Genomic DNA, 11,895 nt, shown 5'->3' on the forward strand with positions numbered 1-11,895 from the left:
CCCAAAAGCAACAAAAAACAAAAAACAACGAAAGACCAATTTTTTTGGGAAAAAGGAAACCAGAAAATATCGTAAACCAGGAAATAAACCAAAAACCAGAAGTAGAGTTTCTTTTCACTTTTTTGGAAGATAAAAAAGCACATGTGTGCTACATGCATTAAAAAAACAGAATTTTTTTCCTGAGAAAAACATAGGAAACACCAAGCATAATCCATAAACTCGAGGAAAAAAAATCAAAAACAAATAACCCAAAAATGTGGTCAGTAAAGAGGGAAAGTTGCGCTCCCGCGGGGTGGCCAGCCCATATTCGGGGTGGGTGTGCCCCTCCTTTTTTATTACACATTTTCCTCTTTTAAACTTCTATAAAAAATGGTCAGGAATTAAAAAAAATCTGAATTTCACAAAATGCTCATGATTTTCATTTTTAATCACGAAAATAAAAAATTTCCAGGTTTCCAAAAAATGTTCCAAATTCAATTTTTAACGAATTTGAACAATGTTAATATTTTTTAGAAATATACACGAATTTAATTTTTTTAGCAAATTCTAAAAAAGTTCACAAAATTTAAAAACTATTCGTGATTTATAAAAACGTGATTGAAAATATTCATGAATTTCAACAAATGATCATGCATTCAAAAAATCTTCACGAATTTTATAAAATTTTCATAAAGTTTAAAAAATTTCACGAATTTCATTAAATGGTTGCGGAGACGATAAATGTTTGCAAAGTTTAAAATGTGTTTTACATTTCATGAAATTTTCAGAAATTTCAATAAATATTTATGAAGTTTGAAAAATGCTTGGGATCTTCAAAATTGTCCAGAAATTTCAAAAAGTGTTCGTACAATTTAATAAAACACGAATTTCAAAATTAGTATAGATTTTCGAAAAGTTATATGAATTTTAAAATTGCGAAAGTTTCACAAAAGATTTTTCCAATTTAAATGAAAAGTAGAAGAAACATGAAAAAGAAAGAACAGAAAAGAAAAAAAAGGAAAAAGGAAAAAGAGAGACAGAAAACGGGTAGAAACATGTTGTATAACAGACAAATGGGTTGGCCCATTACCGGGGGCGGGGGGGTGCGCGTCGGGTCGCTATCCGCCGGCCCGCGCGGGGAATAGGATTCCCCTTTCTCCAGTTTCCTCTTCGCACTTCGCAGTACCATCGGCTGCCTGCGAGATTCCCCTCCCTCCCCCACCCCGCTCCACTCCGGCCTCTCCGCTCTCCCACAACCACTACCACCACCGCTGCTCCGCCCCCCTCCTCCCGGGAAGATGGCCGCGGCGGCGCTGGCGAACGGGGACGTGCGCGCCGGCGGCGGGGGCGCGGTGCCGCGGCCGACGAACCCGATGGTCACGCCCCTGCTCACCGACCTCTACCAGTTCTCCATGGCCTACGCCTACTGGAAGGCCGGCAAGCACCTCGACCGCGCCGTGTAAGCGCCCTCAAACTCACCCAACCCCAGCTAGCTCTACTGTATGCGCGCCGTTTGCTGTCGAGCTCCGCGGCGGAGTGACGGTTGAGGAGCAGTGGGCCGAATCAGGCGCGGGGGAGGCCCAGTTTGCTGCTGAAGTTGAGGATCTGTTCTGTGCGTCCGTGTCCCGGATTCGACCTCCGGGAGCTTTCGTGCAGTCAAATTTGGACCCGTGTGATGTCTGTCTGTTAATTCTGTTAGCGAGTCAAGTGTTCCATTTAAGGGACTATTAGGTTCGATGTATAAAACTTGTGTGGTGGATATTTTGGCGGTTGCTCCGTTATTGCGGATTGGCGGTCGTTCTTATTGGGAGAAATAAATAAACCGTGTTTGATGTAGCCTGAGCAGAATCTAAGACGAAAACTTATGCTGATGGAATATATGTGGAGATTCAGTGATACCCACCATTGATAAAAGCAAGCAGTAAACCTAGTAACAACCTTGCTAGCCAATTTAAAGACAATGTAAATAGTCTATACCAAGCAATTGCACGCACACGTTACAAGCGTACTGTTTCTGGAGGTTATATCAAGCATAGCTGCAGTGTTAATTAGGACCATATGGATGAGGCCAGCCATGTGCACCAAGGCAGACAGTTTCTCTGTATCCCCTGCCTGGAAATGCGAGATTCTTTTACAGGCGTTCTTCTACCTGTCATTCTTCTGATTGAATTATCATGCTCTTATGCTTGTTGATGTTTATTGTGAGCCACTGTTTTCAGCTTTGATCTTTACTTCCGGAAGAGCCCCTTTGCTGGTGAGTTCACCGTCTTTGGCGGCCTTGAAGAGTGTATACGGTTTATTGCCAACTTCAAGTTCAAAGAAGAGGAAATCAATTTTCTGCGGACTGCACTGCCTACATGTGAGGTAGGATTATTGGAATGCCGGTGTTATAGAAAACATGTGGATCATTTTATGGGAATCCTGCACTCTGTCCAGATCATGCTCATGCTCATGTATGAATGGGTTTAGTTGAGTTGAATGCTCATACAAGTGGGAGGATCAGGGTAGTGGGTACTAAAGGGATCCTTCTAGATGCCCCCTGAACCGATCCACCATCCAAAATGCCAATGAGCAAACAAAATCCACAATATAATTTTAGTTGTCACTCTTAAGTAGACTCATTCTTGTTTAGATAATCACTTTCATCTTTGTGTGCAACTAAACCTGTATGCTTACTTTTATTTTGGTAGGATGGCTTCTTTGAGTACCTCAGTTCGATTGACTGCTCAGATGTTGAGGTTTATGCCATCCCTGAGGGTTCTGCTGTGTTCCCTAAGGTTCCACTGATGATAATCGAAGGACCAGTTGCGGTAAGTACCAGGAGCTGGTTAGGAAAAAAATACTATAGTTGTTGTATTTACCTTTTTGTTTACTTTTGCCTTCTAATTTTGGTCCCAGGTTGTTCAACTTCTTGAAACTCCATTTTTAAGTCTGGTGAACTATGCTTCGTTGGTTACTACAAATGCTGCAAGGCACCGCCTTGTAGCAGGAAAGCCAAAGAATTTACTTGAATTTGGACTTCGACGGGCTCAAGTGGGTCTTACTTTGTTTCATTTTGCTTCTTTTGATTCATTATCCTTAACATGGACTTGTGAGCACACATCTATCAGGGGCCGGATGGAGGAATCAGTGCATCAAGATATTCTTATATGGGAGGATTTGATGCAACAAGGTATGATCTGCTCACACAATGATCATAATATGTACCTTTACAATTTTCCCATAGTCTCTTTCTATCTGCCTTCAAACTTTTTTGTTATGTCTTCATAGGCGATATATTTTTGGGTTTCTTCTGCTACTGATGCAGACTATTGTTAACTCTCTAGATTAGGATCACATGGTTTCTTGAACTGGACTATAAAAAAAACTATGTTAAGTCATCATTAGATGATAAATATTCTTACTCAATACTTGAACATGTGAACCAACTTGAAGTTATACCGAAGGCCGTACAATGCTTATCCAAACAGATATTTATCATAATAAGCAATAACCTGACATTCCTACCCGGGCAGCAATGTTGCAGCAGGAAGGTTGTTCGGGATACCAATACGTGGGACTCACTCACATGCATTTGTGAGCTCTTTCCTGGTTAGTAGTTACTTTCAAGTCTTGCTATGCTTATGAAAAAAATTGCTGGTGTTTGGGACTTGCTTCAACTTTGTTGTTTAATTGTTGAAATATCATTCCTGTCCAGGAAAGAAACATCTGCCATGTTCTAATAATTCTTCATGGATAGGCTTGATGTTCTCCAGAATGTATCCGACATAGATTGTGTTTATTGCCATTCATCTAGCACAAGCTAGCTTCTTCCTCTAGTTCCCCTCTTTTCATCTTGCGCAATTCCAGTTTGGACCAACTATTTTATACTTCGAGGAAGGATCTATCCAGATATAGAGTACGCATTTGGGCCAAAATTTGCTAACCAGTTGCACTTGTATTGAATACATAGATGAACATAAATCATTCATCAATCTGTTGATATTAGTCAATCCCTTTGACATTGATATTCAAATGCAAATAGTGAAAAAAAGTATATATATTTGGTGAGCAAAGCTAAGCGTATGATTATCAAATACTCCCTCTGTTCCATATTAGTTGTCGCTGAAGTAAATGTATCTAGACGTATTTCAGTGCTAGATACATCCGTTTGAGCGACAACAAGTATGGGACAGGGGAAGTAGTTAATAATAGCATCTGGCTTGTATGAGCAAAAATCTAAGTCACTTAATTTTCACCCAGTTAAGACACAATAGATCTGACCATTTAAAAAAGAAACCCATCAGGTAAATGTACAAGATGCAATATGTTTTACATCATGAACCTTGCAACTTTCATTAAATTTGTTTGATCCTGAATTTCGTCAATTTTTTTTTTGGGTGAGAACTAAATCTCTTTTATACCAGGGGTCTTCTTTGCTAATGTATTCGTTGACTGTAGGGTCTTGATGAAATCATTGACAAAGCACTTTCTAGCTCTGATGGTTCGAACAAATGTGAAAATTTTGTCTCTCTAGTGCAGAATTGGCTGGTTAAGATTCAGGTGTGATAAAATACCAGTTATTTTGTTAATTCCTTTGCTCATGTTACTGAAGTTTTATATAAACTTTTCCTCTTGATAATTTAAACATTGTTTGATGCTTGTGATTGGCTGTACCTATTTAAATGCTTTTTTAGTGAACAAACTTGATACAATTCTTGTCATCTTATCTGGCCTATTAGAATAAGAGATTAAGAGGTACTCCCTCCGTCCGAAAATACTTGTCATCAAAATGGATAAAAAGGGATGTATCTAGAACTAAAATACATCTAGATACATCCCCTTTTATTCATTTTGATGACGAGTATTTCCGGACGGAGGGAGTATAGTTGAATTTGAGGTGACTAGTTGTCAAAGTACCACTTGCAAACTATTAAGCATAACAGTGTAGCTTTACAGTTTAATTATACAGATTCCATATCAGAAATATTATACTTATCCATGAAGGTTATCTTCCTTGCAAGTTGATACATAATCCCTCTGTAACTTGTTTCTATAGAACTTATGGCTAGTAATTTATGTTTAAGTATTCAAGGTCTGTCCTTACATTCTTCTTTTCAGGATGCTAGTTCATTGCGTGGTTCCTTTGGCGAAACAAATCAAAGTGAATTGGCTGCATTCACGTCATATGCACTGGCATTTCCAAACTCCTTCCTGGCCCTGGTGGACACATACGATGTTAGTTAATCTTGCTCTGCATTAGTGTACTCGCTTTCTACGGCATGGCCTACATATTCATCTGTTCAATAGTTTTTTTAAGCTGACTAACTTTGTCGATGCAGTAATAATTCATTATTACTTAAAACATGTTTTCTGTGACATGCTTAAACTGACTTGTTTCTGTATGTTCCTTCTTTTATGGTTATGGATTAAAATATGTATATCTAGCCCATATATGTTGAATCTTCTGTTCATGTAACTGTTTTAAATTATTATCCAAGCCAAATTTAAAATGTGCTACTGTAGGGGCCTCCCCTACAATTTTCCTTTTCTTTTAAAATATGTCCCCTTGACTTTAACAATTATACTCTAGTTATTTCAGGACTGACCTTGACAGAACTAATGCATTAACTCAGGTTATATATGAGCACGGTTGATGTTTAAGTATGTATCGTTGCTAGGTCATGAGAAGCGGAGTGCCAAACTTCTGCGCTGTTGCTTTAGCCCTCAATGATATGGGGTACTATTGCCTCACCACTTCTTTGTATTTTAATATTTTCTTCTTATTCGCCCAACTTGCTTCTGTTACATGTGAAGTTATAGCTGATGATAACACAAAATAAAATGAAGTTTTCTCCTGGGTGTGTTTCCTTGCTAATACTTTTCAGATACTTAATAGTTTCTACATGCGTATAGTTTGTTTATTTTGAGTTTTTCTTCCATTATACATAAAAGTTGCATGTTTGAATTCATAGGCATGGACTAGCTTTATTTTTCATACCTAATGGGTCACTGATGCCTAATTTGTTGAGCCCAGACCTCACAGCGTAGACATTTGATACCAACCATGCGCCCTTGTTGTGATATGTAACATTAATTATTATCAAGTCTCTCCTGTATTTTGAACAATCATCTTGAGCATAAGCAGAAACACCAACTGATTATACTGGCTCATCCCTTTGCTTTAGAAATTTAGCTTTCTTGATTGCATTTTTTGGTTACTTTAGGAATTTAATTACATCCCTTGCTGAACTTTAGGAGTAAGATCTGCCCGCAACATGTTAGCTGCTGTTTGAACAACAAATGATTTAAAAGAAGGGATGGATTTAGTTGATAGGTCTGGCTAGTGCCTATATTCAATTTCCTTATCACACTTACATATTTGAGCTGAAATTTGAATCTATTGTTGATTCATAAACCTTAGTTGTTAAGCATTAATGAAAACTTTCCGTTTCAGGTATAAGGCAGTTGGAATTAGGTTAGACTCTGGTGATTTAGCATATCTGTCTATCGAGACACGCAAGTTCTTCTGTGCAATTGAAAAAGAATTTGGGGTTGTTGGCTTTGGAAAAACAAATATTACAGCAAGCAATGATCTCAATGAAGAAACAATTGATGCATTGAACAAGCAGGTAAGCTGTACTCTAGAAGTCCAGATAGTTTGCTGCATACCACACCTTTCGAGCTATTATTAAGTTTCTACTTGTTAATGAAAGTTTTTCAACAATTTTACATTCAGATGGTTGCTACTTGTTAATGGTTTTGGTCATTTGGTGGTTTTACAACAGTCTTCGTTAGTTTTAATTAAGATTAACCGTGATAGTGAGTAAAAAGTATGCCCAGAATTGTAAAACTAATTTAGATAAATATTAAGAGTAAACTTACCCAGCTGGTCCTGGCAATTGACAACTTACTACAAAGTTTAAGGTTTGCTTCAAAATACTTGGTATCAGTCTATCATCTGCTGAATGAAACTTTTGCTGTATTGAAATCCAGCGCTTAACATGCCTGTGAATTTGATGGATATGCATCTGCTCTGCTCAAAGACATCTGTTTTTGTGCCTTCACCACGGTCGATGGCTTGGTGAATGACTATTGACTTTTTGTGTAGGGTCATGAGGTAGACTCATTTGGCATTGGCACCTACCTAGTTACCTGCTATGCACAAGCAGCACTTGGTTGTGTATTCAAGTTAGTTGAAATTAACAAACAGCCTCGTATTAAACTCTCCGAAGATGTCACAAAGGTATATATGTTAGTACTAGTATTCAAAGTGAAAAGATATAGCTTTAGCAACCTCTGGTGTACCAGAATGACTAATTTGTAGGTCTATGCTCCAGGTATCGATACCATGTAAAAAACGATGCTACAGATTGTATGGAAAAGAAGGTTATCCTTTAGTTGATATAATGACCGGACAAGACGAGCCAAGCCCAAAGGTAAACAGTATTCATGTTACGCTTGGGCAGTAAGCCTGCATCAAATAATGTGTCTCTGCTACCAAGCATTTACTTATAATTAGTTAGCAGATATTTATACGTTTGTGGGCTTGATCATTATTGCATTCCTTGATAGGTTGGTGAGAGGATTCTGTGTCGTCACCCTTTCATTGAGTCAAAGAGAGCTCATGTTGTTCCACAGCATGTCGAGGAGTTGTTGAAGTGCTACTGGCCTGGAAATTCATGTATGTGTATCCACTCAAGTACCTTCTACTGTTCTACATATCTCAGTACTGAATCTGGTCCATCTGAATGTATGCGTCATAAATCATAACTTGTGTGTCTCAAGTTGAAAAGGACATTGATGCCAATCTGTATCCTCTTGTCAATGCGTAGCCGTACAAAGGGAGGAGCTGCCATCCCTCAATGAGAACAGGAGTCGGTGCATGCGTCAGTTGGAACGGATGAGGCCGGACCATCTGAGGAAGTTAAATCCAACACCATACAAGGTTCGGTCAATTACTATTAAGCTTGATGTCACTTATCTGATCCCCTTGCATCTCAATCTCACCACGCACATGCGCTCTGCGCGCCTCTTGATCAGGTGAGCGTGAGCGCCCAGCTCTACGATTTCATCCATTTCCTGTGGCTCAACGAAGCTCCAGTCGGCGAACTTCAATGAAGAAAGATGACAACGGGAGCATCCAGCACCGGATCGAATCCCCATAGCCTGTTTTTTCTTTCAAGAATAACGCATGTGTATCTTCCACGATACACTGGAAGGTGTTCATGTCGAAAGGACACGGCCTCAACATATATAGTGCTCATGTGCTCAACAAGCATCACACCAGTGTATGCACTATCGACTTAACAGAGTACCATGCTGTTGTGCTTTGAAAAAAAATAATCTCTTGCAAGGATATGAAAAAAATAATGGTGAGAAGCTGAGGTGAAATATGGAAACTATCTTTGCCTCACTTTCTATGAACTGCACTCTGGTATACATTGTGTTAGGGACTTGGGGTGTCTTTGATTCACATGATTCTAAAATGTATAAATAGGAAAAAAACATAGAATTGAGATGCCATGCCATGTTAAATCCTACATGAATTTGTACTACTGAGTTGTTTGATTATATTCATAGGAAAAATGTAGGAGATTTTCTGAAGGATTAGGTGCATGCCATAGTTGTTATGTACTCCTACTCCCTCCGTTTGAAAATAACTGGCGTCGTTTTAGTTCAAATTAACGAAGGAATAGAAATGAAGGAAAATAACCATGAGGTTGGACTCCGATGGAAATTTTTCTTTGAAATTGTATGCAAACTAAACTATAGGGAAGATTCATATGGTTTTCATTCCTAAACCAAATTTATAGAGAAATTCCTACGTAATGGAATCTTCTAATTTCCTCTGTTTTTTTTAAACCAAAGAGGTCTTTATCTTGTGTATAAGTGGCGTGGACTTAAATTGGATTTGTTTCCTCGTACGTACGAGTACTCAGCTTCACATATGAATCGGATTCGGAGCTCCTAAGTCCTAACAGAGTCGGATTCGCCTCTCCGGGAGTCCATATATGGTGGACGCTGCCTGCCCCATGGACACACCGCAACGTACGTACACATGTTTAGTTTCGATCCCATGGCGGCCGGCGGAAGGAGCGGCGGCGGCAGCGCGGTGGATGCGGCGGAGAGGCTTCACAGGCTCGCCGAGCAGCGCTTCCTCGTCGGCGACGTGGCCGGGGCGCTCCGGGCGGCGCGGGAGGCCCAGGCGCGCTGCCGGTCGCTCCCGGGGCTCGCGCACGCCCTCGCCGCCTACGAGGTCCACGCCGCCGCGGCCGCCTCCCGCGCCAGCGGCAGGAACTGGTACGCCGTCCTCAGCGTCGGCGCCCGGACGTCGCTGCCGACCGGTGGTGGGGGTGTCACGCACGACGACATCAAGCGGCGTTACCGCCGGCTCTGCCTTACCCTGCACCCGGACAAGAATCGGTCTGAAGCCGCCGACGGCGCGTTCAAGCTGCTCCAGCAGGCATGGGGGGCGCTCTCGGTCCGCCACCCGCCGGCGCCCACCGTCGCCGCGGCCACGGGAGTCACCAAGCCGCGCTCTGCCCCGACGCCGTCGCCGCGACCCCGCCCACCGGCGCCTCCCGCTCCGGCCGCTAAGCGCAGCAACCACAGCCGACCACCATCTCCGGCCGCCAACAACGCGCCCAGGGACGACGACAAGCGGCGAGCCGGCGCCGGCGACACGTCTCACAGCCGGCCGGCCACCGCCACCGGCCGCCCACGCGCCCAAGGCCGAGCAAGCCAGCAAGGACACGCGTCACACGCCGGCGTCTGACTCTCACGCGAAGCCCGGCAACCACAGCGGACCACCGCCAGCGGCAGCCTCCGCAGCCCACACGCCCAAGGACGAGGGATCCGGCACGGACACGGACACGCCGCCGCGGCGCCAGGGGAGCAGGAACAGCAGGAGGTTCCCGTGCCCGGCGCGGTGCGCGCACTGCGGCGCGCGGTTCGCGTCGTCGACGGTGTCCGTGGGCACGTGGCACCTCCACTGCAAGGCCTGCCACAGGTACGCCAAGGTGTGCGTGCGCAGCCCCTCCAACGCAGAGATCTGCAGGTGAAGAAGCTGCAACCACGATGGAGGTGACGGAGCAGATGATCATATCCTAGATTGGTATGCCATTTTCAGTTCACTCGTCAATGTTTCCTTCCATTTTCTTCTTCTTCTTCTCAGGAGAGGATGTGTGCTGCGTACGATCGTGTTCATGTCTGAAATCCTCGGCGGCCAAGATGTGGTGCTATATAATCTAATAGGTTGGTTTTGAATTTGAAGTCGAATCCTCTGAAGTCTGGAATCCTTCACTGTGATCTTTTGCTTTTTTATGTATGTTTTCTTACTTGTCTCAAGGTAGAAGAGGAGAGGAAGACATGCTATGCTGTATGCTATGTGCTCACTTGGTTCGGGTGGTTTGTCAATTTCCAGCACTACTCCTTGTTTAATTTCGTTCTTGTTGCGCTCAGTGTCCTGTCCCAGTGAAATGATCAATTCAACGTTTCAGTGCTAAAACAGATCCGCTCTCCCGGCTGGCCAAGAGGAAATAGAGTACGAAGGACGATCCTTATGGAAACAGTTGAGTCCAAATCTGATCCATCTTGCGCAGGTACCTATTAACCGGAACCTCATGAAAAATCATGTCTCCAACTTTCAAAGTAATAGTGAAAATTTTGGTAAAATAATAAGATTATATAAATTTTATGTTTCACTTTCACATGGCCCATCACCATCATTGACAGTTGGACATGCATATTGCATTGCACAAAGCATAACACAAATTGCACTGCATTCCAAATCAACTACATCGATCGAAATGATATAACTACATTTTATCAAAATACTGTTGGAAATATGAGCAATTTATCGAGTGATTTTATTAACAGAAATACTAGATAAAGCATGACTAGTATAGCAGTGATAAAACAAGCCATGCGATTTGACAAAGAGAAGTAAACAACATCTTCATATATGTACCGTAACTAAACATATCTTGAGCAGACAGTATAGCAAGATGCATATATGAGATAGAGTCTAACATATCTAGAGAAAATACTAGAACAAGGAACTGTAGCAGAACCTCTAATAGAAAGGGGACGAACACGTACGGGGTAGCAGCAGCAGAAGCGCTGGACTTGGGGTTGGTGTCATCGCCAGCCATGTCGTCGAGGAGGTCGTGGACGTCGGGGAAGTAGTCGTCGGAGTCCGGGGCGTCCGTGACGAAGAAGCTAGTAGTCGGGCGAAGCGCTCCCCAAAAACCTTATCACCCTTCTCCCGTACATGACTCAAAAGGTGCGGTTTCAGAGGCCTACTGTCCCGACCTGCGGTGCACGCCGCAAGCCGGGATGGGGAAGATTGTAGCAGCAGCGCGGTGCTCAGGAACTGTGTGGCGAGAGGAAGAGGACCTTCTGATGTGTCTCTCGGGAGAGGAGCGACCTCTCTTATATAGGCACAGGAGAGGGACGCGAACATGTTGCGCTGGGAGGTGAAGAAACGGAGGGAGACGAAGTGAACAGGCAGCACGCGAAGAGCCGACGAAGCCAATCTGCTTCGACCGTAGCTGTATCTAGTGCTGTGAGTTCTGCTTCCATTGTTGACCTCGTTAAGATGGTCTGCTTGCAAGACTTTCAAGAAACAGCGCCACCTCCATGAGTGAATACATATCCGCTCGTGGCCTTTATCTCATCAGCATCTGAGATCCAGTTTGAGTCACTATACCCTTCAAGCACCTTTGGGTGCCCGGTGTAGTGAATTCCATAATTCGCAGTGCCTTTCAAATAACGCAAAACTCTCTCTAGAGCTTTCCAATGCACATCTCCTGGTTTTGAGACAAACCGACTCAGTTTGCTAACAGCAAAAGAGATGTCAGGTCTTGTAGCACTGGCTAAGTACATAAGCGAGCCAATAATCTGAGAATACTTCAATTGATTTCTAGTAATTCT

General features: G+C 42.7%; 1 protein-coding gene across 1 annotated transcript; it reads left to right on the top strand.

Annotated features, from left to right (window-relative positions):
- Positions 1–1,159: 1,159 nt before the first annotated feature.
- On the top strand, positions 1,160–8,477 carry LOC119312709 (nicotinate phosphoribosyltransferase 1-like). The gene is made up of 15 exons (XM_037588463.1): positions 1,160–1,438; positions 2,199–2,343; positions 2,670–2,789; positions 2,878–3,012; positions 3,090–3,151; positions 3,495–3,570; positions 4,420–4,521; positions 5,080–5,196; positions 5,640–5,698; positions 6,416–6,590; positions 7,070–7,204; positions 7,299–7,397; positions 7,534–7,642; positions 7,794–7,906; positions 8,002–8,477. The coding sequence occupies exons 1-15, from the start codon at positions 1,278–1,280 to the stop codon at positions 8,077–8,079; spliced, it is 1,686 nt and encodes a 561-aa protein (XP_037444360.1). The 5' UTR covers positions 1,160–1,277; the 3' UTR covers positions 8,080–8,477.
- The last annotated feature ends 3,418 nt before the right edge of the window (positions 8,478–11,895 follow it).

The sequence above is a fragment of the Triticum dicoccoides genome, chromosome 5B (genome assembly GCF_002162155.2).
Source record: "Triticum dicoccoides isolate Atlit2015 ecotype Zavitan chromosome 5B, WEW_v2.0, whole genome shotgun sequence".
In the NCBI taxonomy this organism is placed as follows: Eukaryota; Viridiplantae; Streptophyta; class Magnoliopsida; order Poales; family Poaceae; genus Triticum; species Triticum dicoccoides.